The 27703-nt window shown below is 37.8% G+C and overlaps 3 protein-coding genes across 4 annotated transcripts; all 3 read right to left on the bottom strand.

Moving 5' to 3' along the window:
* Positions 1-2512: 2512 nt before the first annotated feature.
* Positions 2513-6962, bottom strand: LOC120726175 (arrestin domain-containing protein 3-like). Its single transcript, XM_040019553.1, has 6 exons — positions 5849-6962; positions 5698-5758; positions 5463-5610; positions 5258-5348; positions 4129-4388; positions 2513-3704 (listed from the first exon to the last, which is right to left on the bottom strand). The coding sequence occupies exons 1-6, from the start codon at positions 6105-6107 to the stop codon at positions 3441-3443; spliced, it is 1083 nt and encodes a 360-aa protein (XP_039875487.1). The 5' UTR covers positions 6108-6962; the 3' UTR covers positions 2513-3440.
* Positions 6963-7118: 156 nt separating this feature from the next.
* LOC120726174 (arrestin domain-containing protein 2-like) lies at positions 7119-14241 on the bottom strand. 2 transcript variants are annotated; one of them, XM_040019550.1, is made up of 7 exons: positions 13728-14234; positions 12942-12983; positions 12115-12175; positions 11313-11463; positions 9949-10045; positions 9613-9869; positions 7119-7799 (listed from the first exon to the last, which is right to left on the bottom strand). In XM_040019550.1, exons 1-7 carry the CDS (start codon positions 13987-13989, stop codon positions 7533-7535), a joined length of 1137 nt encoding a protein of 378 aa, XP_039875484.1. In that variant the 5' UTR covers positions 13990-14234; the 3' UTR covers positions 7119-7532. The 2 variants fall into 2 exon arrangements, with proteins under 2 accessions (XP_039875484.1, XP_039875485.1); XM_040019551.1 differs by lacking the exon at positions 12115-12175 and having other exon boundaries at positions 11313-11440; positions 13728-14241.
* Positions 14242-18920: 4679 nt separating this feature from the next.
* On the bottom strand, positions 18921-23511 carry LOC120726318 (arrestin domain-containing protein 3-like). Its single transcript, XM_040019806.1, has 7 exons — positions 22594-23511; positions 22509-22512; positions 22219-22229; positions 20418-20562; positions 20244-20340; positions 19483-19739; positions 18921-19398 (listed from the first exon to the last, which is right to left on the bottom strand). Exons 1-7 carry the CDS (start codon positions 22899-22901, stop codon positions 19141-19143), a joined length of 1080 nt encoding a protein of 359 aa, XP_039875740.1. The 5' UTR covers positions 22902-23511; the 3' UTR covers positions 18921-19140.
* Positions 23512-27703: the final 4192 nt, after the last annotated feature.

The raw sequence follows: 27703 nt of genomic DNA, 5'->3' as shown, positions 1-27703 counted from the left end.
AGCTTGGTCCACATAGCCGGCAATAAGTCAGACTTGTTCCTGGTGGGTGATGGGCTCCGCCAGGGCTGCCCTTTGTCGCTGATTCTGTTCATAATTTTTATGGACAAAATTTCTAGGCGTAGCTAAGTGGCGGAAGGCTTTCACTTCGGTGGTCAAAGGATCTCATCTCTGCTTTTTGCAGATGATGTGGTCCTGTTGGCTTCATCAGGTGATGGCCTCCAGCTCACCCTGGAACGGTTCGCAGCCGAGTGTGAAGCGGTGGGAATGAGAATCAGCACCTCCAAATCTGAGACCATGGTCCTCAGCCGGAAAAGGGTGAAGTGCCCACTCCGGGTCAGGGACGAGACCCTGCCCCAAGTGGCGTTTAAGTATCTCGGGGTCTTGTTCACGAGTGATGGGAGAAGGAGCGGGAGATCGACAGATGGATTTGTGCAGCGGCTGCAGTGATGCTGACGCTGTACCGGTCTGTTGTGGTGAAGAGAGAGCTGAGTGTAAAAGCAAAGCTCTCAATTTACTGGTCGATCTACGCCCCTACCCTCACCTATGGTCATGAGCTGTGGGTAGTGACCGAAAGAACGAGATCGCGAATACAAGCGGCAGAAATGGGCTTCCTCCAAAATGGTGGCTGGCCTCTCCCTTAGAGATAGGGTGAGAAGTTCGGCCATTCAGAAGGGGCTCAGAGTAGAGCCGCTGCGCCTCCACATCGAAAGGAGCCAGTTGAGGTGGTTCGGGCATGTCCCACCGGGAGGAGGCCCCGGGGCAGACCCAGGACACGCTGGAGAGATTATCCAGCTCTCGGCTGGCCTGGGAACGCCTTGGTCTTCCCCCGGATAAACTGGAGGAGGTGGCTGGGGAGAGGGAGGTCTGGGCTTCTCTACTTGGGCTGCTGCCCCCGCGACCCGGCCCTGGATAAGCGGAAGAAAATGGATGGATGGATGGAAGGATGGATGGATGGATGGATGGATGATAAAAAGGTTTGTTTTCTGCATTATTCATTTGCTTATTACGCACAAGTCTACTGTTATGTACAGCGCTGTCGGCCGCTGTGGGTTTTTTTATTTATTAACCTGACTTCAACAAGGAAGCCTCATTTCTGCTGTTCAATACTGAAGACATGTAAACTTCTTAAAATTATGTGAAATTGCAAAATGCTTAGCTGTGTCTCTAATTAAACCTCTTTAACTTTGCTCTGCTTTAATTCAGCAGCATCAGGTAATGTTTATATTTTGATTCATGGTTTTCTTCTGTTTTTGTTTTACGGCAGAATATTTTTAAGGTTATCTACTATAAAAAGTCAGGCCAGGAAAATCTCCATGTTTTACTGTTTTATGCTCTGTTACTTTGACACAAAGGCATCTGCTGTGATGCTTACACCTCTGATAAAGTTTCACAAGTGTCAGATTTCTTTTTATAGATATAAAAATATGGATATGTACTGATAAATGATCAGAATTATAATATTTCTGACTGTCTGAGGCAAAATTTCCCCGATTCATACTGAATCGATCGAATTGTGGATTGAATCGAATCGTGACCTTGTGAATTGGAATCGAATCGATTCTAGAAATCAGTGACGATACCCAGCCCTAGTCAATAATTTTGGACAGTAAGGTGGAATAACCAATTAATACAGTTTTAAGACTCACTGCAGTTTCTAGCAAACATTTTTCAAGCTGCTTACCCTGAGTCTGTGCTCAGCTTTGATGATGTTGCAGTTGAGGATCGAGGGCTCCACGTCACGGGGAATGGTGATGACCCTTGTGACGGTTTCTTCTGCAGATGGAGAGATGGCGTCTCCCACCTCTTTCAAGAGTTCTTTAGTATGGACCCTTCTCTTCCCTCTTGCAAAGAAACTGTGCTTTCTGTACAAACAGTACTTGGGCTTGATCTCACGAGATGAACTGTTCTTTATGAAGGCCACAACTTTTAATCCTTCTTCTGCAATACCGAGCAGAAAAGTCAAACCTGACCTTTGCTTTAGACAAATACATGTCAGTATCACCTGCAGGCCTCTCACCTTGTCGGAAGCCCACTTTCTCAAGATTAACATCCATGGCTACACTTCCTGAGGTAAAAACTTTCAATTTTTTATCCTTTGGAGGGTCATCATGACCATCTCTGCATGCCTACTATAAAAGCACTGATTTCCAGCCATGTGATTGGCTGATTAGATATTTGTGTTAATGAGCAGTTGAACCTGAGTTACCTGATTTTTGTGATTAGGCCTTTTAAAAAGTATTATTACCATTTGTGTCTCAACCCTTTCACGCATAGTGGGCCCTACAGTGGACAGCTATTCAAATACAAGTCTGCTTCCTTGTATTTGTGTCAGGTATGGAGTGACACACTCCATACCCTGCCATCCACCTTTCAGCCAGTGTAAGTGCACAAAACAAATTCTTATTTAAATTTAAATTTCTCTAACCCATTGGAAGTTCAAAACTCTTTTTTTATGCCTAAAGATGAATAAAAATAGTTAAGAAAAAAATCCCAATTGAGGTTGTCATAATTCATGCATGAAAGGATTAATATATCTACTAACACTACTTTAACTGCAGTGAGCACATATGACATCCCTGCACATATCTTACTGTAGTTTTCCACACAATATGAAGTGTTTTAATTTTTTATCAGTTGCGTTAAATTTAATTTATTTGCCAAAGACAGTGACTAAATCAAATTTACTCCTGACCCCCAACGTGAACCTTGGAGCACATACTTTTATACGTCAGTTAATGGTTGTCGTGTCCAAATTGCCCAAATGGACTCTAAAGTTTTAGAAGAAGCATTACATTAGGATGTGTCATATGATGAGTAGAATATAAGGGTTTACATTAAACTGGACTCACCAGCCACAAACACAAGATGTTAGTTTTGCATTTCAAATATGATGTTTTATTAGAAAAATATAGTAACACAGCATAAACCTATTCGCGGGAACGTTCAAGACAATTTACTACACAGCAAAAGCAAGACACAAGTAGGCAAAGTTCTTTGTGCTACAGAGTACTCTGGGAGGCACACAGAGTCTCCACAGACTACTAAGGATCAAACCTCTACCAACATGACATCGATTATAAAACTCTAAGCATATATGAGTAGATATTTCTAAGCATAAATGACAATCAGCAATACAAATCTGACAAACACTTGTAAATATATTATTTACACAGATATTAAATATATACAATCTTACAGTTTAAATAGGAAAGTAAATTAAAATCTGTTAGGAGTTAGAAGATAACAACTGCTAATATGAAAACCAGCATTTTCTGATTTATTGCCTCAATTGATGTCATCTTCACAGTTTGGGGTATGAAGGAACAAACAATAGGTGGTTGGTAGCTTTAACAGCACACCAGTCTGCTTTTCTGAATGTATTCAATCATTTGTGTCAAGTCTGTGTTTAAGGCTTAAATGTTCTCTCTCAAGGAAGATTTTCAAAGTGCAGTCTTATAATCATCGAGAGTGGTAGTGGGGTACATCGCATGTGCTCCGTAGGGAGGTGGAAGATCTGCAAGTTGGGGTGGTGTTTGCTGGGGTGGTGTTTGCTGGGGTGTAGTTCCCCAGGATGGTTTTTCTGGGTTCCTAAAAGTGTCAAATCCAATACCAGCAGAAGGATGTGGTTGTTTCACAACCGCAGGCATGATAACTATAGGAAGTTTGAGCTTTGGATCAATAGAACATTTGATATTCAGTTGGACCTGTGCAAACAAAATAACACACAAACAGAATTGTTTAAGACTTTTTTTGTTTACAAATTATTGATTTCAGCAGGGCTTTGTTGTTGCCCTGTTTTGTCACTAGAGGGCTCTCGTGCTTTAATCCAAGCTTCTCAATCTTTGGGTTTTTTTTCCATTAGTTCCTCTGAGTACTTACATCCTTTATTTTATTTCCTTTTGTGAACGTTAAAATGAGGAAGGAGAAAAGCAGTTTAACAGTTTTCCATAAAAATGATTTGTTACAGTCACCTGTGACAGAAAAGAGGCACCACTAACCAACTAACAGCCCAAATAAAACCTTTTAAATAGCATATACAGAAACAAAGACAAGCTTCCTGCCATTAGTTATATTACTTAAACAGTACTCAAGTACACAAACAAAAGAACAGCTCTACAAGTTGTTTACCTTCAGCCTGTACTCCAGGTTGATGATGTGGCTGTTCAAGATGGAGGGGGGTAGGTCTCCAGGGATGGTGATCACCTTGGTCACGGTTTTTCTGCCAGAAGATGCTTCAACAGCCTCAGCCTTATCCTTAAGGATGTCGTGTGTGTAAACTTTCCTGTGGCCCTGGGCGAAGAAACTGTGTTTCTGATACAGTTTGAATTTGGGCTTCACTGTGCGACTCGAGTTGTTGTTGATTTCAACTGTGACCACGAGAGCTTCGCCTGTAAAGTACAGAAAGTTATCCTGTATAAATCACTGCCAAGCACAGAAAGACATTTCCTTACATCTACATAATATCTCTCTACAGGGGTTCAGGATGCTTTTATGCAGTTGGCTAGAGTCGGGTGATCCAGAGGCCAAATTATCTGGGCATATACCATCAAGAGTCATCCTCCCAAAAAAGCAACAACATGAAACTACATAAAACAAAATCCATCTCAGTGTAACACAGCCATTATGCCATTTTCCTCCAAATTCGTATGACACAAAATAAGGCGCAAAAGAGTCTGGAGAGTTTTATTCTTACATGACTTAATGTTCCTGGCACAAAAGGCGCCAAATGCAACCTTTTTTCTATCTTAAATGATTATTAGACTTTTCAACTTTTTGTCTTTACCTTCCTTGTAAGTCTAGTGTACAGTGGTTGATAATTTAGCTTGCCAAATGTACCCCCCTAGATGTTGCCAAAAACAGCACGTCAGCATCATATAGTTACATACAGCTCGGTTCGTACTCATAAAAACAAAACAAAACAAGCTAAAAAAAAAAAAAAAACTACTACAACAACTTTTAGCTTAGTACTCAATCAGCTTTAAGTTCCTTTCAATAATCAAAGGATCAGTTCCACAGAAACACCCCTCACTGAATCATGCACACTGGTTTCCTGTTTACAAGCACTTTAAGTAGCTGGGAGCTGGGATGAAATAAAGCAGTATTTTTAAATGATGCTTCCTTAGGGAAGGAGTCTAAGGAGTAAAAAGCTCTTGACTCAACCAAACTTATAGTCACTTTCCAAAGAATAAAAAATAAAAATAAGGGAGAGGGCAGAAACTGAATACTGAAAGGCAGTAAGCCAAGTAAAGATAATTACCTTGCATGTATCCCATCTGAGTGGTATGAACATCTACTGAAACCTTTCCAGAGCCCAAAACAGATTTATCCTTACAAGTATACTGAGGTTCCTAAAAAGCAGACGCCCACATTATAAATGTGCTTTAAGGTAATGATCTCGTCTGCCTGAACACTATCAATTATGAAATTGAATCGTTGCTTTTTTAGGATTAATGATTTCTTACCAGAAGTCCAGGAATACCCATGTGTGTCTTGGACACAAAAGTGAAGTGGGCCTTAGTTTTTTTTGTAATCTTCATTGATTGTTTCAGCTCTGCTTTCACCTTATGAACAATTTTTCCATGGGCTCCTTTATAGGTTGATGGCACTATTCTGTAAAATACAATACAAAAACATTCAAATGACCCACTAAGAAGCAGAATGGAAATCTAAACCTCTGATTAAGATAAGAAGAGGTACCCATCAGGAATCCTGAACGAAAAAGGATACACGTGTCTTCCTTTTCCAATGACTTCAGTGCCTGGAAAAGAAGTAGGTGTTGTTTTGAACAGTCTGTTAAACAAGGAACAGTGTATCACGTGTCAACAACTGTGTTAATTCAATACATCACCATCGTGTCTTGATTTTCTCAAGATATGTTGTTTGATGTCATAATATTTCTCAGTAGCCCAGTAAACGTGGGTTTGATCTTGTCCGTAATGCTCACTCCAGCATACCTTGGCTCTTCCTTGTCCTCTAAAAGTCAGTGATTGGATTCTGGTTTCACCAGACACCTCCACAATAATTCTTCCATTAATGATATCTCCATTCGTGAAGGTGTTTTTGCTGTTGATGGCATCGTATTCGATTGAGAATTTTTTAATGGCCATTTTCAATGGGTGACAAAAAGTGGGGGAAAACAAAAATCTGTTGCAAAAACCAAGAGAAAACTCAAGCCAGTTGTGCCCAGCGCAGCCACTCTCTGCCGGTTATATCTGCTTTCAAGTATGCAAATGTTGTGAAACCAGTTTTTCTTGTATCATACACCCGCACAAAGCAGTGCCACTAAAAGATTTTCAGCTATGGAAACTCGACGGGGTTTAACATGAGATTACATTATGAATGATTTGAGACAGCCAAAGCACACACTCTCTGGATAACCAGCATGGTCTCTTCACAGCCACATATTGGGGCAGCGAAAAATACCACCTTGTTTCTCTTTATTTATTTTTTATTGTAGGTGTGACTGCCGCATGCTGGCTGCATCACATGATATATTTTACCACACCTACAGTAAATCTTCCACTTGATGCCCATTACATGCCATGTTTAACCCTTTGAAATCCTAAGCAGAAGTGATGAGAAGTAACCTTAACAATAGACCCCCTTTTTCAGAGAGATGACAAAAGGGACTTTTGGGGGGATTACCAAGGCTTAGGAGACATCTTTTCATATATTTTGATAGTATAAATTTAGGGGAAGTTCCACAAAGAACATTAAAAGATTCTTCTTTGTTATTGTCACTAACATCACTATAATATTCACAGTAGGTTAAGAAATAATACAAAAAGAAAGGTATCAACTTTTCCTGGGGAAACACGTGCTAGGTAAGTTAGTGTTAATGACCCATCTTACCAGAAATTGTCAACTGTCTAAATAGTCAAAATTAATCTGGAAACACTGGCAAAACCTAAAAAAATACCAGGAAGAAAAATGTTGCAGTCAATATTTTGATGGCCCCATAAACTGAAAGCAATTAACTCAAAGTAAAAGATGTCTAGTTATGTCAGCTTCATGTTTTGTGTTACGCCACAAAAAACAAACCAAAAATAAGTAAATAAATCTAAAAACCAAAGAGGTTTATTGCCTTAAAAAAAAAAAAGTTTATTATCATACAAAACTTCATTTCAAAGATTTAATCCGCCCAACACCAGCTTGATGTCGTAATGTTGTTAACCAGTGAATGGAAAATATTTTTCTCTTTACTTTTCAGAAAGGTTTTACACCTAAAAACCTACCAGTCAAACAGCATTACTTGTTCCTGTGATAAATGCAATGTTTTACATTTTGTCCCTTTTATTCAGAGTCGTCTGTCTGTAACACGCAGGCACTTAAGATATCAAGTGTTAAATAAAAAAGAAACAATCAGGAGCAGATACTCCTATATGAGGCAGTTAAACACACACTATAGGGATTTGGTATAGTCTATAGCCACAGAAGTGCTTGGTGAACACTAGAGTGGCTCTTAATGACCACAGTATGCTTCTCGGTATTTTCACACCATTTCCTGGCAAAGCATCTGGTCAGACCTGTTGCTAGGATTTATTCTCAAAATCTGGCAATGGAGGGTACATTGCATATGCTCCATAAGGAGGAGGGGGGTCTGACGGTTGGGGAGCTGCTATTGGTTGTTGTGGCTCAAAACCCCACACTGGAGGGTTCGGGTTCGGGTTGAATCCAAAGGGGGTAGCAGCAGCAGCGGGATAGTGTGGTGGCACTGCAGGATAGGCCTGGAAGGCTGGCAGGATGGCTACAGGAAACTTGATCTCTGGATCTGAAGCATATTTTACGTCAAGGTACACCTGTAAAACACGTTAGATTGTTTAAAGTTACTCAGTATTTGCAGAATTGAACCAATCCTCTGTTTTTAGAACATGTTCAACAGGTAAAATCTATCAGCCTTTTCTTTGGTTACGGACTTCATGTATCTCAGCTTATGCTTATTTTAGTATTAATTAAAAGTTTGATCATTTTGTAGCTCAACCCTTTCACACAGGTTATGTTGGTTTTGAGCTGCAGATGTTACCCATTAACACAAATATAACAGCTGTCCTCAGTTACTACTAGTAGGTTCTTATGTCACATATGTCTTTTGTTTACATTATTGCTTTTCAGTAAAAATGAGTCAATAAACCATGGCAGACACTGGAGCTTTGCTCTATAAAGACAACCTATGTGCCGACAGTTTCCACTATGCTCTATACAATACTGTGTTCACATGCGTGCAAAGCAAACACTTTTCTCAAACAAATGAACAAAGCGTGACAATTGTGTTCAAACGCTTTCAGCAGCTTTAAACAAAAGTCTTTCATTGCGTAAAATAAAGAACCGACAGAGAGCTTTAAATAGCGCTCTGCTGCACTATTGCTCACAACATTCATACCATCTTGCTCATTTTTTCTGATCACATCAACATTGATGTGATCAGTTACATTACAGATCTTTTCTATATTCTTTGCTAGGATTTTAGCAGTAAAGCCCCTCAAATGAACTTTTGGTTTGGAGTTTACATGCAGTAATGTGCAAAAGTCTTGAACCACCCACCGGTTCCTTTCTTGTAATTTCTAAAGTGGTCTTGAGAAATAGTTTGTCAGGTTTTCTTAAAGTCTTTCAGTTTCCTTTTTTTGATGCTGGCTGTTTTTTTTCCCCCCCATTCATTTTTAGTTGAATCCTTTTAAGAGGAATAAAGGATGAATGTTTTTTGTTTGCTGAAATGCTTAACACTGAGCTATGAATAATTAATGCATGAAAAGGAAAGCTAGGTAACTCAAGGAATGAACCAGTGCCTACTCACACTAGGAAGACAAAAAAAAAAAAAAAAAGCGTAGCAAAGAACCAGTTTTCAATTTAAATTTACATTCTATCTAGAAAGTATCTTTTTTCCTTTTTGTTTAATGTATGCATTTCTACTACAGAATTTCAAAAAACAAGTTAACAAGTTCTCACCAAAGTAAAATGAAATGCATTTTCTTTCGAGGAACAGAGCATTCCTTCTTGAACAATTTTAAGTTAGCACAACTTAGATCTGGGCTGTTAGCTGATCTGGTGACTGATCTCCAGTGTGACAATAAAGCAGTTCAAGTTACAGACTGGCAGACAGAATGTGATGAGGGCAGAAGTACAGCTGAAACTAAATAATGAGACAAAGGAAGTAAAACCCACAGAGGACACAGAGAGAAATAATAACCAAAATAAAACAGGAAGAGAGGCACAACTAAACAGGGAAGCAAGTATATATTGATGCAAACAAAGACAGAAAGAGGAAAAAGTCCTGTACCTCCTTGGCTTCCTGATTGGATTGCTTCATTTTTCATTTGATCAAAAACAACGCCATTAGTATGGATTGGCCTACCTGGAGCCTGAACCTCAACATTACAAAAGCAGTGTGGAATCATGTTAATGGAGAACAGAAGAAAAGGAAGCAGACCTCCAAAGAAGAGCTTTTAAAAAAAAAAAAAAAAAAAAAAAAAGCTATTTCTGAAGACTACTTAAAGAAATCCTTTTGTGGATCAATAACTTTGGACAGTACTGTGGAATAACTAACTTGTATTGAAAGGATTAATACAGTTTTAAGATTTACTGGTGTTTCCAGCAAACATTTTTCAAGCTGCTTACCCTGAGTCTGTGCTCAGCTTTGATGATGTTGCAGTTGAGGATCGAGGGCTCCATGTCACGGGGAATGGTGATGACCCTTGTGACGGTTTCTTCTGCAGATGGAGGGATGGTGTCTCCCACCTCTTTCAAAAGATCTTTAGTATGGACCCTTCTCTTCCTTCTTGCAAAGAAACTGTGCTTTCTGTACAAACAGTACTTGGGCTTGATCTCACGAGATGAACTGTTCTTAATGAAGGCCACAACTTTTAATCCTTCTCCTGCAATACCGAGCGGAAAAGTCAAACCTGACCTTTGCTTTAAACAAATACATGTCAGTATCACCTGCAGGCCTCTCACCTTGTCGGAAGCCCATTTTTTCAAGATTAACATCCATGGCTACACTTCCTGAGGTAAAAATGTTCATTTTCTTATCCTTAGACTCATGCAGCGGTGTCTGAAAGAAAAACAAGAATGTAGCACAAATTAGGGCTGGGCCATATCATACTGTTCACGGTAATACCGGTATAATGTTGGACAACGATAAGAAAATTAAATATCGCGATAGAATATGGGTAAAAGACGCATGCGCAGTGCCTTTGTTTTCATACGCGTACGGCGCCGACGGAGAATGAGAAGGGTGAAAGCGGATCGTTGAATGAAACGGATGAACCAGAATTGGTTTGTAAAAATGCTGCAACTTCAGTGGTGTGGAACTGGTTTAGCTTTCGTCCGTCAGATACACAACAAAACACTATTTTTGGTAGAGCATGCTAGCGGGCTGTCGCTATTACCGTGTTTTTTGGAAAATACGGCACACTTAAAATCAATCCTTTGATTTTTCTGAAAATCGACAGTGCCCCTTATAATCCAATGGGCCTTATGTATGAATTCTGGTTTTGTTTACTGACCTCGAAACGATTTTATGTCGTACACGGCGCTCGAAAATCTGTCAAATGTTTTAGTACGACTTTGCTAAGCTACGAACCCGCACCGCTTGATGGATTGTCGGAGCATTACGGCTATCGTAGGCAGGAGCCTCGCGGAGTGATACTTACTGTGCTTCAACATAATATTACCGTATTGTGTATAATCTCTTTTTAGGTTTTGTGGATATTATACACGGTTATGCTGAGGATATGTCAGCCAGTTTCCACTGGAAATGCCTTTTGGTTAAACTGTCAGCAAGGAATTTGTATTTGCACTGTTAAATTTGTATATAACTTTAAAACACATAACAAACAGCTGCTTGTTCAAGTGAAAATAAATTGATGTTTGTTTGGTTTTTTTGCACTAATAAAGTTGTGGAGTTGTAAAGTATTTTGTCTAGTCTCAATTATATCGTCAGTTTTATCGTTATCGCAAATTTTCAAATGTATATCGTGATAAATATTTTTGGTCATATCGCCCTGCTCTAGCACAAATGCACTTAAATTCTCCCAAAAACAGAGATATATTAACTTTAATAGACTTCAGCCACATTGATCTCAAAGCTAAGCCAGTGGCCCTTTCCAGTAAGACTATGTTTGGTGCCTTTAAAACCAGTGTTTTCACAAGGTGAGCACTCTGAATGCAAATACTGAAACAAGTTGCTCAATACATGTCCAAGCAGGTCTAAACACTGGGTAGGTTATTGCCGCCCACTCACCCTTTGTTTTTTGTTTGTTTGTTCTGTGGTTGTGCCAACTTTTTTGGAATGACTGCAAATGAGATAACACACATACCTGTAACCAAGATATACTGTTCACATTTGTCATTGACACAAAGTTGACCATAGTTGAACGTTTTGTGTTCATCCTCATTGATCTGCTCAGCACGGCTTCCAGCGAGTACACAATTTTACCATCAGCACCTTTGAAGGAGGAGGGTAAATCCCTATTGAACAAACAGCAAAGCCCACAGAACTGCAGTGAGTTGATCACTTACTTGTAAAATACATACAGCTTTTCACATTTTCTAAATGACTTAATAAAATGTTTTATATCAAAATAAACAATACAGCAGCCATAAACAGAACAATTACGAGTGAAGCCCTTTGGGATTAACGGTTTTTCAGCACTTAATAAATAAAATATGTTCTGATGTTCTTCCAGTTTGCAAACACAACTGGCTCAAGCTAATGCTATGCTGACACTTTTTACATGTTTTAGAACACTCCCTTTATGCACTGCCAGCGACATTCCTGCTGGCGGTGAAATCAGGCGAATCCTTGGATTTACAGCTGTGCCGTGAATGTTTAGGGAGTTATGGACCCGTGAGTGTTCAAATATCTGAATCAACTCAAGCTCAGAATTCAGACTTGACACATTCACCAAGTCACGAATCAATTCATGATAAAATTACTGGTGGTTATCTGCCCACATTCATACATGTACGTATCTAAAACTTCAGTATATTAATGTTGTTTTAATGTATACACAACCTCAGTGTGTTCACTTACTTTTCTGGAACCACAGCAGTAACAAAACACGAGGTTGTCTGTTTGTTCTTACTAACACTGCAACCATTTAAAGAAATGTTTCTTACTGGAAGGGGAACTGAAAGCTGAATGGGTAGACATGGATTCCTGGGGCAACAACGCTGCTGTCTAAAAAAAAAATAAAAAAAACAAATAGCAAAAAGAAATGTAAAAGATAAATACAAATTTAAGAAGAATTGTTCAGATGTGTGTTTAAGTTACAACTCCTACAATTACGAAGCAGGCCGTTGTAAAGGGATGCTGGGGTGAGTTTGATTTGGCTTCCTGTTTAAGTCAAATATTTAGGGATTACAAACACAAGAGCTGGAAAAGAACAAAGAACTCCTCAAGCCCAACGGATGTCTCAAGGAACAAAAATGCATGTTTGCATCACTTAGCTAATGTGTTTAGGGTTTTTTTTATGCTTGTAATTAGACATCAGTGATTAAAAAGCACTCTGGCTCTCACTACACTGCGACTCTAAGTGTAATCCTGCAGCAGGATTGCATTTACGAGCCACAATGACAAGACATGAAGTTTCAGTGTGTTGAAAATATTACAATTATATACCAGATAAAGATATGGCCATTTATTTTTCATATTAACTGGAGTTTATTTAGCACAAAGAGTTTGCCCATGTTTCAATGAACAGACAGCCTGACATCTGCCAGAGTTATTTAATCCAGCTTTGCAGAAGATGACACGACAGAAGGTGTAAAAGTGACAGACTGACAGCGTGAACACAACACCGGACGTGCAGTCTCAGCATTCAACAAGTGACTCAAGCTATAGCTGAATGAAATAAAAGCTCAAACACAGACAGCACACAAATATATTTCAGTAAAAACACAAGCAAGCACCACTACAGGGTGAGAGAGGACGGTCAAATACTCACATGTTTGTAAGTTGTCGGTCACTAGTGTCTGTCTGTCGTCCTCTGAAGAGAAAAATCAAGCAGAAAGCAACGCAATCTGTCAACCTTACTGTGTTATTTTAGGCTGGGCAAAAACCTGAAAATCATGATTGTAATCTCTGAGTGTCTGTTAATTTCTTGAGTTATATAGTAAGAGATTGATTAAAATGTCTAAAACTAAAACTTTCTATTTAGAAGTTTACACTGAGAAATGCAGACAAATCATGCTCTGAATCATCATTTTAACTCTTATCTTTTACTTAGATTTGATTAATCATATTTTCACTGTTAGTACAGAATCCATGTAAAAACTGGTGATCTGGTGCTTTAGTTGTATGTGTGTTCTGACTGGTATAATCACTGACGAACAACAGCGATGGGCTGAAAATTCATTTCTACAGGAAGAAGCTTTGCTGCATGTTACACAGAAAATAACTTTCAAAATGTTCAGTAGTCCAAGCAGATTTAGATTAGGCTGAAGCCACAGAGCAGCAGCATAAGAGATCGGCGGTTGAGCAGTTGTTGTGCAGCAGGAATTAGTCTCCCCCTCCGCTCACCCAACATAAACAACGCCTGATGCCAACATTTCCTTCCACTGCGTTGACTTTAGTCCTTAAGCTGAATTTATTTGTTTGCTAAATTCTTTAAAACTATAAACTGAACACAAATAATTTAGTTTTTGGTTGTTCTTTTTAGTTTTTTGTTTGTTTTTTTCTAACTTAAGCAGGCTCCTCCGTGCACGCAGCGCAGAATGAAAAGCAAACTTACCTTTGCTGTTTTTGTCTCGGATGAAGTAACGTCTAACGCTGAAGTATTTGTCTTTGGCGTGGTATACATGCGTGGTTTGTCCGTGCCTCTCGGTCCACAAAACCTCAGCTTTCCCTTTGAATTTAATGAACAGGGACTCTATCTGGAAGTCTTTCTCCGCTTCCAGCCTGACTTCCCCATAAATAACATCACCATTAGTAAAAGTGTTGCTGTCATTGATAGAGTTATAGATTACTTCTAATCTCTTGATTGTGGACGGCATAATTTGTAGTAGCGCACTAGGAAACTTTCCAAGGACACCAGAGTAACAACCGACAGACTGAGATATGCGGTAGGTGTGTCCCGATCCTGAAGGAGGTCTTACATTACCGCGGCTTCGCCTTCCGCTGTATCTCTGATTTCATTTATCCAATAATGCATGCACCCAATTAGTCACTTATTTGGTCCCACACAGTGACATGCAGGGGCGTAGTAGCAGTGTGGGGGAAAGTGGGACTGACTGCCCAGGGGTCCAATGGGTCAGGAGGAGCTTATCCAGACCTGCAATGAATAAGTTTGCTATTGTTTGCATTTTTTTCTTATATATATATATATATATATATATATATATATATATATATATATATATATATATATATATATATACATATACATACATACAGGGGCGGAGCGTGGGGGTGGCTTACTGGGCTTAAGCCCTGTTTTGTCAGAAGCCCGGGGTCTTTTGGAGTGTAATTTTTTCATAGTTAGATGCCTGGCTGACAACTGTATAAAACAAAAAGTACACACAATATTCGAAGCACATAGTGCACACTGTGGGAATTTACGGCTGTGCATGAATCCCCTCTGATATTGGTATGATCCGAGCTCAGGCACTAAGCGACTGAGCGAGAGGGTGGGGCAGCTGCTGCCTGTGAGTGCGCTGTTGGAGAAACGGAGCCAGCCATAGGAAGAAGAGCTTAAGTTTGACCAGTAGTGATGGGATTTCCAGCTCTTTTTAGAGATCCGGCTCTTTCGGTTCGACTCACTAAAAAGAGTCGGCTCTTTCGGCTCCGAACCGGCTCTTCAGGTTGTTTTGTTGCTTTAATTAATTTATTATTAACAATAATATAAAATTATGCACAAAAGGAATTACTAACGTAAAAAAAGTGGTTTTATTTATATATGTTTATATATAAATATATGCGGTGGCCCCTAGAGACAAAACACGTACAAACTCCAAAACACATTTCTAGCATGAACTGAACTTCCAAAGCAGAGCTACTAGATCACTTAAATTACACAATTGAAAGCATGAAAGCATATGTGTATTGTTTGTGTATTTATACACAGGCACTCATATATATTCAAATAATTTTAAAAACAATGTTCATTTACCTGTTACTACCACACACCAAATCCGGTCGTTGGTACTTGCTGGCTTGTGTAGCCACTAGGTAACAAAAGCTCAACACTGCACCTAGCATCCTGGAGCACTTCTGTTGTCTTTTGTACGTGTTTTGAGTTTTTATGTGCTTCGGAGTTTTTACGTGCTTCGGAGTTTGTACGTGTTTTTACGTGTTTTGGAGTTTGTACGTGCTTCAGAGTTCGTACGTGCTTTGTCTCTAGGGGCCACCGTAAATATACTTTTATTTATTCACTCCACATAAAATGTAATAAATAAATCATATAATACAAAAATCAACTATTCACATTTCAACTTTTAACTAATTAAATTTTCAGCTTTTTCCTTTTACAAATTTAAAGTGAAACAACACAAAACACTGCAAACCATAACACAATTAAATATAAATTAAAATATGAAAACTAAAAGAACATGCATATTCTCTGTCATATGGACCTGCATGAATAAACTTTCTGAATCCTTTATCATCTGCAACTGAAAATAGTTGTGGATGATTACTATACCTTTCTAATGTGACGTTGTTGTCCCTGGCTCTCTTTCTCTCCCTCTGGCTCTGTTCCTGTGCTGAGTGTAACTACCGCCCCTCCCCCCTCTTCCCAGCGTAAAGCACACGGCTCGCGTGCGGAGTGAAGCGAAAAAAAGTGCTAGAGAGAGGTTGAGAGAAAGGGGGGAAAAAAACCCACGTGATGGCTCGCGATAAGGAGCCGGCTCGCGTCGTTCACGTCAAAGAGGCGGCTCTAAGAGCCATTTCGTTCACGAACGACCCATCACTATTGACTAGGTACCAAAGCAAATCATTCGTACCATACAAATAATGTAAATATGACGGTGCATCACGAAAGATTGATATCAAACTGATCACTTGACCAATATTACGTTACTTGCTCTTCGAGTGAATCAACAAATGGCGAAATGAAAAGCCGAACAAATGCTATTTTTTTAGAGTCTTAGCTTATGTGTGTTTATTTCATATTTTCAGTTCTTACCCTCCCCGACTAAATCGGTTTCAGTTATGTACTGAAATATAAGAATGGACATTAGAGGCTTCTTTCAAAGAAAAAACTCAGGTAAATGTTATTTTATATATTATGCTTTGTATTTTTGTTCAGTATATTTCTATGCAAAACAAGAGGGATTTCAGTACACAGCAGGATATTCACATTTGTAACCAGATATTTACATACACTTTAGGGAGAAAACATAAAACATTTTTACTGTACAACATCAATTTAGAGTAAACTTTTGTTTTAGATAAATATTGAAATATGATTTGAATTAGTTAAATGTCAGAATAAAGAGAGCGAGATCTGTCTATTTATTATCACTTTCATCAAATTTAGGAGTACATATACACTAAGTTTATTGTTAATTAATAAGAAAACTCCAGAGGATTCCATTCTGAGATGAAGAAGCTTCTGATAGGTTAGTAGAGTCCATGTGAGTAAATTGGTGGCACAGCTGTGGATGCATATAAGGCAAAACACAGAGCCTGTTTCTGTGACATGGGAAAATCAAGAGATGTCAACCAAAACACCAGAAAAAGAACTGTGGAGCTCCATAAGTGTGGCTCAAGTTTGAATACAATTTGGTGCCATTTACAATTAAGAAATACAGATAGTTTCTCTCTTTACTCTTAAAGTTAACAAATATGTTTTTATATTTATCAATCTAAAAAAAATAAACATTTAGTCTGATTTGATGTTACAATTAAAAAAGTGTTTGTGTTTTTATCTGAAGAGTTTGTAAATATCTGTATATTTGATGATTGTCAGCACAAAGAGGGGGAGAGAGGAACAGAGAGGGAGATGGAGAATGAGGACAGAACAGAGATGAACAAGAGCAGGTGAGACACACATGTTAGTCAAATGGTCGTTTACCAAAAGTATCACCGTATCATAGGTACTCATGTATCTCATACCTAGTGTTTCTTTTTAGGTTTGTTATTTTTCAAATTCTATATTTATTAAGTTATGCAGGCTTGTTTGCACAACAAGGCTAAATAATTATATAAACTTTTCTCAATCTAAATAGTGGACTTTGCTTAGAATTAAAAAAAACAAGTGTAGTGCAGGTCTATGATGATTTTTAGTGCTACTATCATCTAGTTCTGATTCTGGTTCTGTCTTGGTTAAATCCCAAGTAGTCCTGATTTTGAATTGTTGTAGTCCTGTTTTAGTTCTGGATCAGTTCTGGGTCTGGTTGAACTGGGGTTTAGTCCCTGTGTCTTGATACAGCCCTGACCTTGTTCTTCCTTGCTGTTTAATTAAAAAACTAGTTTAAGGTGTCCTGCACATGTGATATATATTTTCCCTATATGAAGTCATTCTTTTTTGAACAAAACTCAAAACAGAGCCTATTAATCTTTCAGTCATTTCTACCCCCCCCCAAAAAAAAAAAAAATCCCACATGCATACTACCCTTTTGGGCTAAGCCCCGGGTGTTTCAAATGTCTGGCTCCGCCTCTGTTTATATATATATATATATATATATATATATATAGAGAGAGAGAGAGAGAGAGAGAGAGAGAGATAATAAAATAAAATTATATAATATATATATATTATGTAATATTATAATATAATAATTTTATTTTATGATCTTATATATATATATATATATATAGAGAGAGAGAGAGAGAGAGAGAGAGATATAAAATATAAAAATTATATATATATATATATATATATATATATATATATAATATATATATATAATATACATATATATATATATATATATATGTATATATGTATATATATTTATATATACATATATACATACATACATACATACATATATATAAAATTGTATTTTCTTAAGTAATTAGGCTCATAAATGAATTTCCTCAGTGACCTGAACTTTCACACCCAAATGAGACAAAAGGGTTTAGTTTGCCCTGCGCTCTTGACTGTTACATAAGCACCCTAATTTATTCTATCTAGATCTAGATGACTGCTAATGTGCGCTCTGAGTCTTTCAACCAAGAATGCAAAATCAAAGAATCAAAACAAAAAAAAAGAAAGTCAGGTGTTAATAAATTTCTTTAAAAAAAAATTAAAAAGGTGAGCAGCAGAGCACAACTAACAGGTTTTGCTACCAGTAGTTATTAAAGACAATGAGCCATGTCACATGTGGCATTATATCTATGAGAATGACCCAGCACAAATTAACACCATGAAGTGCAAAATCAACAGAAAGCTTGGAAACTTAGGAACAATAACTTCAAGCAGCATTAAACTTTACGTTGGTGTTTCTTTAACTGCTCTGAGGCAAGCACAGCTTTTTAAGGAAGCCAGACTGTTTCAGGTTGATGAAATTCTATCATGCTAAAATACCACAAGTAAAACTCATTTAACCATAAAGACACTACAGTATGTTGAGAAAAAAGGGATGAAGCATGAGAAAATGTGCGTATGATTTTTATTAATCGTAGTATAGGAACTAGCCACTGCAGATTGTTGTGTTCAACTGTCTGCTCAGTTATTTGTTAAAAAATAGAATAACACCACCCGTTACTACAAAAACATTTAATCAAGGTCTTAAGATTTTCCTAGATGCTGCATAGTAGTAGGCTATACAGAAAAGCACAGTGCAGGACTGTCCACTGTTCTATTTCCAGCACACCTGTAATGTGACTTGCATTTCCTCAGTGGGAAAATAATGCAAATATTTAGTGTTCAGAGACATGATTGGTCAACAGCATCTTGTTGCTGGTCATAGTTCAGAGATCATAAATGTGAGTCTTCTGTTGTCAGATGGATTAAAAATAATAAATGTGGACAATATATAATCTCTGGAATGAGAGGATTATTTATTAAATATTTTTTTATTCCTGCTATTACACATTTAAAGGGAACAAATATGGTCAACGACTGAAATTAAACCAGAATATCAAGCTGTAAATCAATCTATTACCAATTATTCTTACTCTTATTCTCTTATTCTTACTCTTAATTAATTGCTATTATAAAAAAATAGCAATATACAACTAGATCTGCACTACAGATTCTAGGGCTTTCTATCTAAACCTGTGAAAGAGGGGTACATCCCATATGTCTCATAGGAAGGTGGTGGAGCAGAAGGTTCAGGGGCAGCTGGATTTTGTAGAAAGCTCATCCCTCCTGACATGTAAGGATTTGGAAATTGGTCAAATTCACTGGTCAAAAAGTCAGATGACTGCTGATTATCAGACCCCTCTAAAGCAGGCAGGATGACTATGTGGAACTTGACTTCTGGGTCTGAAGCATACTTCACATCCAGATAGACCTGTGGTGGAAAAAGAGTCAACATTACCATGCAACCCCATTGATGCAGAACAACATAAAAGTGAAGATAGATAGGCTTACCCACCCGGAGTCTATACTCTACTTTGACGATGTTGCAGTTTAGGACTGAGGTGGTCACGGTGGAAGGTACAGTGATGATCCTGGTGACAGTCTGACCTGCAGAGTGTGGGATGGCTTCACCCTCCTCCTTCAGGATGTCTTTTGTTTCAACTTTCCTTTTCTTATTTGCAAAGTAGCTGTATTTCCTGTACAGACAGTACTTGGGCTTAATGTCACGAGAGGACTTGTTCTGAATTGAAGTCATGACCCTTATGCCTTCTCCTGGAAAAACAGCAAGAACAGGTTATACATGAGCGTTACGCTCTGTTTGCCATGAATTTACAAATAATCAAAAAACTGGTTACAGAAATATTAAACTTTTAAGTTGCGGGTGTCACTATTACAAAATCAATGACTTGCATTAATTCCACACAGAAGACAAATGCATTTAATTATATGAGTGTAAAGTTTGACAGCAGTACTACAAGGAGAGGACGGTTTGAGGTCATGTACCAAGATTACATTTGGACATTTGCTGGTATGCGTTTAGGAGTGAAGTATTTACATCACATTTAGATCCTGGTCTTTACTTCCATGGCCTGTGACCTACATTAGATATCATCTTATCTTTAGACCTTAAATGTGTTCCATGAGCAAATTGACCTTGAGCTGCACATGTTTCAGCTATAGATGAATTTCAATGTGTTCTATTGCCATTTTCTATTGTAATCCACTATTAGAATAACGTGCAGATTGACTGTATGGTTCAGTAATGGTTTAAATTACCTTGGCAGAAGCCTGTTTTTGCAATGCTTACATCCATGGCCACAGATCCCGTTGAGAAGAGCTTCATTTTCTTATCAATCACATTTTGCTGTGGGCTCTAACATAAAAAAAGGGTGAAATTTAGAAAATCTGTGTATGCATGTGTGTATTTGTTCAACAACAATGTAAGGGTACCATCAACACTGGATCAGTGTTTCTCTTTTGGATGAGGGTAAACTCTGCCTTCGCTTTGCTGTCCATTCTCATCGACCGGTTCAGATTTGCCTCGACTGTGTACAAAATCTTTCCACATGAGGCCTTGAAGGAGGACGGCAGGTCTCTGTACACAGCAAATTCAAAAGTGTTAAATGTTTTGGTGTTAATAGTCTCCTTGCAAAAGTAGAGTTAATTTTACTCTAAGCAGAGTCACATTCTTTTAATGTAACTCTGAGGAGTAAAATGATAGTAGTTAAAATCGAGTGTTAAAAATGAGTGTTTCTCTGTCAAATCTGGAGGTGTTACAATGGAAACATTAACTCTTGACCTCTTAACTCTGAACTCCTAGAGGGGCTATGACACCAACAGAGTAAATTCACAGACTCCGCCCCCAGCACGGCTCCAATCGAAGCTGAAGTGAAGCCGTTTCAGAACATTTTGCTCTACATATTTGAGTTGTTTGCTATGCTTGGTAAGTCATTTTTTCAAAGATTGTTTCAATTATTATTATTAGCTTTTACTTCTGTGGCTCTTTGGAGTTGAGACAAAGCTGTGTGAAAGGCATTAGCCATGTTGCTCGGTGATAGCATAACATTCTGTTTTAGCTAGCTGAAAGGTATTGTTTGCGGGCAAATACCACAACCTTGAAAAAAGCTTGCATGTGAATTTTCAGTCAAACTTTTGGTCAAATACACCTAAAACAATGTCTAGAATGTGAAATGTTGGTATAATGGTGCTACTTGAAGCCTGAAACCGATCGCCCATGAAATAAAAATTAAAAAAACGAGCAAACAGCAGTAGCAGACGTCCTGACTGGAGTCTACGTTAGCATTTAGATCCCTCCAGAGTTTTGTGCACACGGTTTAGGTAAAAATTAAAAAGGTTAAGGTTTTACATTTAGTTCAATATTACCTGTTGCCTGTGTCCTTGTCTTTTGGGAAAATACTTTACACAAGTAATGGCTCAAAGAGGATTCCTTTTTTTTTTTTTACTGTGCTGCAATTGTTTACTGGATTATTTGTGCCATTAATTAGTGACAACTAATTATTATTCAATCTCCACACAGGATATGCTTGTGAAGATGGAATATGGGGGAGAGCAGAAGTGCGTTGAAGTTCCACAAAGGGATGAATGAAGGACATGCATATTGTATTGAAGAAATAAGTGTTGAGAATGCTGTCATTTGCATTTACCAGCTCACCTATGTCAGACCTTTTGATAAACACAATTCTAATGAAAGTGAGAACATGTACACTGTTACATCTTTCAGAAAATGTTTTGAAATTGTGGTGCACAGTTCAGAATAAATGTTTTTCAAAAACCATTGCGTCTTTTTAGTAAATGTTTATTTCCAAAAGAAATTTCTAGAAGTTCAGAACAGTAAAATTCCTGCTTTTTAGAATTAATTACAAGATAACTCTTACGTAGTTAAACTAAAATACTCTTTGAGAGTTAATATATAAACTCTTAACACCAAGTGTTAAATTATCAACTCCAGACAGATTTGGTGTTTAACACTAAGTCAGAGTTAACGTACCAACTCTCCAAAAAGAGTTAAATTAACACTCTCTGGTGTGGACCCATATAGACACTTTAATAGTGTTGAAATCAAATCCGACAGTGTTAATTTGGACATGCTGGATTTGCTGTGTAAGATGTGGCAACAAAAGGTGCAATGAAACTTAAATGAAAGGATATTGTTTTAGAAAATAAAGAAACGTGTTTGAATATGTTTATATGGAACACCAATGGAAATAATTTTGCTCAGAAGAAAACTCACTGCACTGGAATCTGAAAGGTGAATGGGTAGACATGGCAGCCAGGGGAAAGAACATTTTTGCCTAAGGAACAACGAATTAGTCAGATAGGATGGTTTTTTTTTTTATGTCTGATTAAAGGAAGGTTTGTAAATTTGTCTCTGTGACTGTTTTTAGAAGGGCTGCTCATTGAAATAGCAGGTTTGCAAATAGCTCTGAAGAAGAGAGGAAATTACAGAAAGAGAAGAGCAGGAAAATGTTATTCCTGCTATTATTGCTGCCATCAGCATGAACTGGTCAAGATTGTACTAACCTTACTAGTTAAAAGGCAATTTTTGTATAAATGATCATTCAAATAAAAGCTTTTCTGTAAACAGTAGCAGATTAATTAAACATACCATGATTTAAAATGATTACAGCATTGTGCTAAATTGAAAGACATTAGCTTACCCATAGATTCCTGAATGACAAACTGCTTGATGCTGAAATACTTCTCTTTGCTTTGGTAAGTCACAATAGTTTTCCCATGATTTTCAGTCCATGACACTTGAGCTTTTCCCTTCAGCTTTACAAAGAGTGACTGTACTTCGCACTCATTAGTTAATTCAAATGTAACTTGTCCCATGAGATAATCACCACTACTGAAAGTGTTGCTTTTGTTTAGGGGATTGTATCCCACTGTAAAGTTCTTAACACTACTTGACATAGTACACTGTTCAAAGCTGCAAGTACAGTAAATGCCAGATAAGCACGAGGAGAGAGGTTTTATGTGTCATGAGGAGGGTTTGTAGGTGCAAGTACACAGAGTTTTGATAATAATTAAACCACAAGGCCCTAAAATATTCATGTTTATTGGTAAGAAACATTGTAAATGTCTGCTAGAGTAAATAAATCTTGTGTAAATAAAATGTATAGGCATGGTGCTTCTATAAATTAATGAAATTATGAAACACTAACCTCGTACTAGTATGTGTAGGCACAAATAGCATTATGGACAGTATAATCTATGCAATCACATGATATTCCTGACAGACTTGATTGGGGTGTGACTTACATGGAGTTAAACATGATTAAACATGTGGTTAAACACTGGAAATGTTGAGTGTTTACTTAAAGGAGAGTGCATCCATATACCAGTGTGTCTAAAGGTAAGGTTATATAAAAAGTCCTCATTATTCTGTGGTCGTAGCCCATTGGCCAAATCTGGCCCATTGTGTTCTCATGCACACCTGTTGGCCAGTCAGGTTTCTATTCATTAGCCACTCCAGCTACAAGGCTCAGACTCCGCGACTTGTTGCCTTTTTTGGAAGCCCCGCACAGCTCATATCTCAAGTTTTGACACATTCATTTGTTTTTGTTTTTTTTATTGAAGTGTTATACACCAGGTCTGAGTTTGTATCTGGCACAGATGTGGCGCTGCTGTTAGCAAAGTCTGTCCGGACACAGTCGTATGAAGACATCCCAGAGCAGAGCTTCAAAGTGTTTGGTTAAAGGAGTGGATTTGTAAAAACCTTTTTTTAGTCTTATCCATCACTCAAAGGATTTCATAATACATATACCTGTTTACACACACATTCCTTTTACATACACATTTTTTTTATTCCACACTGGTAATACACTAGGGCCCATTTGTGGGGCTCAGTATATTTGCTGTGGACATGTGGATGTCTCAGAAACAATCTCAGCATTAGGATTATTGTTATAGGCTGTTTATCAAACACATTTTTTCTTAAACCTCAATACCCATCAGCATCAATATACTGCAGCATATAAAGTGAAATTTATAAATCCATATATTTAGAACAAATTAGCTCTGTGTATAAAGCCGAATGCTGTAGACCAAATAAAAGGATTACTTCAAACCTTTCAAGATAAACATCACAAAGTGCTTCCCAACAAAACATTAGATCACAAAAAAAAGCTCAAAAAAGCCTGACTACATCTTTTTTAAAACTTAAAACTAACTAATATTAAAAATATTATAATTATAATTAATTATATTCAAAGAGTGTATTTTATGGATTCACAGAATCTGCTCCTGCTGGCCCCGTTATACTCTACAGCAATAAAGATATTTATGCACTGAGTGGCAAAGATTTGATATTTAAAAATCCATCTGTTAAAAATGTATCAAAATACACCTCGGTCATGGAAATCTTCTATCATCACACTGATAAAATAAATGAAAATATACATTTTCTCTGAGGCACTAAGTAATGTCTTGAATAAATGTTTTTATAAGTGGCTATATACAGTGATTTTTATAGATATCATATCATCTCTGTAACACATCATGTTACTTGCTTGAGCTATTCAGAATATTTAAATCAGAATCAAAAATAAAGAGCCCAGTACCCTCCAAATCTGTAGCCGAGCTTCTAGGACTTTCTGTCTGAACTGTTCAGGGAGGGGTACATGTCATATGTCTCATAGGAAGGTGGTAAGCCATCAACTCCAGGGGCAGCTGGATTTTGTAGAAAGCTTGTCCCTTCTGGAAAGTCAGAGTTTGGAGATGCTTCAAATCCACTGGCTGAATAGTCAGATGACTGCTGCTTATCAGACCCCTCTAAAGCAGGCAGGATGATTATAGGGAACTTGATCTCTGGGTCTGAAGCATACTTCACATCCAGATGGACCTAGAAAGAGTCAGTGCTTATTAGACTCGTAATGCATACTTGATTAAATAAAGATATTAACAAGGCCTGGGAAATACTTTCAGGAAGATGAAATAGGCCTATTCACCCGGAGTCTGTTCTCTAATTTGATGATGTTGCAGTTTAGGACTGAGGCAGTCTCGGTGGAAGGGACGGTGATGATCTTGGTGACTGTCTGGTGACTGACTGTGGGATGGCTTCACCCTCCTCTTTCAGGATGTCTTTTGTTTCAAGTTTCCTTTTCTTATTTGCAAAGTAGCTGTACTTTCTGTAGAGACAGTACTTGAGTTTAATGTCACGAGAGGATTTGTTCTGAACTGAAGCCACGACCTTTATGTCTTCTCCTGGAAAAACAACAACATCAGGTTAAAGTTCTGTCCTGCAATATAATTACATTGATGTTATGCTGCATACAAAGCTGTGGAGCTGTGGATTTCAGTACTGCAAACTTTTAAGAGTTTAAGCTGTGTCATCATCTGTTTGATCTTTGCAGGAATGAGTTCGCAAAGGTTTTAAGATTTTCTATATTTCTGCAAAAATATAACACATTTCACATTTAACCAACATGTGCACTACATGCCTTATCTGTCATCATAGTCTATCTTCAGTCATAAAAAGATTCCCTGTGGAGTGAATGTATATTTCAGTAATGTGAGATTGCGAGCAAGTCATAATTACCTTGGAGGAAGGCTGTTTTTGGAATGCTTACATCCATGGCCACTGATCCTGATGTGAAGAGGTTCATCTTCTTATCAGTCATATTTTGCTGCGGAGTCTGAGAAGAAAATCACAATTTGTGTACATGCAGTGTTAATTCAGGAGTGTAACATATGGCAGTTTGTAAGGGTACCATAAGCTCTTCATCAAGGTTTCCTTTGTGGATGAGAGCTTTGCTGTCTTTTCTCACTGAGTGGCTCAGATTTGCCTCCAATCTATACACAATCTTTCCATGTGAGCCCCTGAAGGAGGAGGGCAGCTCTCTGTAAGACAGGACAATACTATTAACAAATCAAAGTGTGTGAGTGGCAGGATATCATTTAAGGAAAAATTGAAAACACTCAAGAGTGCTTATCCTTATAATAATAGTTTTTTTAATAAGTAATTATTGGGGGTTGACTTGCACGGTAATTAAAGTTGCAAGAAAAAAAATATGATTACAGGCAGGGGCGATTCTAGGATCAGAGCTTTGGGGGGTGCTGAGCACCCAGAGAGCTGCTCAGCCAGGCAAGATAATCTTTACTCGTCACGATGAGACTTCTTCCCTGTCTCTGTCAGTCCCTGCATCCTTAAATGTCTCCAGTTGTACAGAGTTCCCTCTGGCTGGCTCCTTGGTGCATTTAAACCCCTGTTCCTTCCTGTCCTCATCGTCCGTTGTCTTCATCTCCATTATCAGTCATCATAATTTTACTATCTCTGTGCAAGTCTGCAAATTTCTTTATTAAATCATAAGATTCTTAAGTTCATCAAGTCTCTCTGTGCCTGGGTCCTCATCACAAAAACACGACATCACTGTTTTGTAAATTTTAACACAATTTAATCCCCACAATTGTGAAAGAAAAGCAAAAGACTTTTTTTTTTAAGTCTGTAACAAAACCATCAAATCTGATAAAGGTTATTTAAATGCTGCAAAAGAAGAAGGGATTGGAATAAAAAAATACATATCCTAACCTTAATTACTGGGGGAAAATTATAAATGATGATCATAGTGAGTAAGAAGTAAACTGAGTGCATTTTTTGGACAGAGATTCACTTTTAATGTGTATGTATAATATAATACAGATACATAAAAATACACTCCAAAAATAGTCCTTGAAATGTACAAATGTACAAAATATTGATAGAAAAATTATAAAAATGGAGGCAACAATGTATACAATGTATGAAAAGATCTTTACTGCAGATACTACTATGGCTCTGCAGATTTTTAATTTTATTTTAACCTATGTCGCCTCACCTTGAGGTTGGAAAATCTCTCTATCACTTTTTGGTGGTCAAGTCTCTCAAGCAGTTTAACAGTTTCAGTTTTGCCTGTCACTGTTCCCTGTCTGTTTTCTTACCTGGTTCTTCCTGACCTTGTACTTTCTCCTCACGTTCCCATCTATCCTCTCTCCCTCTTTGGAATGATAATCACAAATAGACTGTATTCAATTAGATGAAAAAAATATTATTAAGATCACTAATAAAAAAGTCCTCTCTCAGTGTACTTTCAAACAATTTAAAGTTTTAGATTTTAAATTGGCTGTATAAATTTTAATGGGAGCAACAGGGCGGTCAAATGTCGCTGATTTTATTACACAGTAGGACGGATTGTAGGGTAGCGAACATGTCGGAAAACACGTTTTCAACACTGTAGGTTACCTGGGTGTAAAGTTTTTCAGCTAAAAAGAAACATGGTCTGACGCCTACCCAACTATATAAAGAGTAACTGAAGGTTAAATGCAGCTAATATGTCCTGTTTTAAGCCAGGCACTCACACCTCAGCTCCGCTGCATCTCAGCCACCATCGCTCTGGCAGAAAGGACGCTAGAGCCAGAGTAGGGGAGAGCCGAGCTGGACCAAACCATTTGGGGGGGGGATATCTATACTTTTGTTGTTAAAATGTTCCGTCTCAATTAAGTACTGTATGCTTTTTATATTTTTAGTAGTGTGTCACACAAACAGCAAATATTGTCAGAAAAGTAAGAAATCTTTGGGGGTGCTTTGATTCATTGAAAGACATAAGCGTACTTACCCTGAGATTCCTGAATGACAAACTGCTTGATGGTGAAGTATTTGTCTTTGCTGTGATAGGTTATGACGGTTTTTCCGCCTTTCCCTTCAGCTTTACAAAGAGTGACTGTATTTTGCATTCCTG

The sequence above is a fragment of the Simochromis diagramma genome, unplaced genomic scaffold, assembly GCF_900408965.1.
Source record: "Simochromis diagramma unplaced genomic scaffold, fSimDia1.1 OVJJ01000822.1, whole genome shotgun sequence".
In the NCBI taxonomy this organism is placed as follows: Eukaryota; Metazoa; Chordata; class Actinopteri; order Cichliformes; family Cichlidae; genus Simochromis; species Simochromis diagramma.
This window is presented reverse-complemented; position numbering and strand designations above follow the sequence as displayed.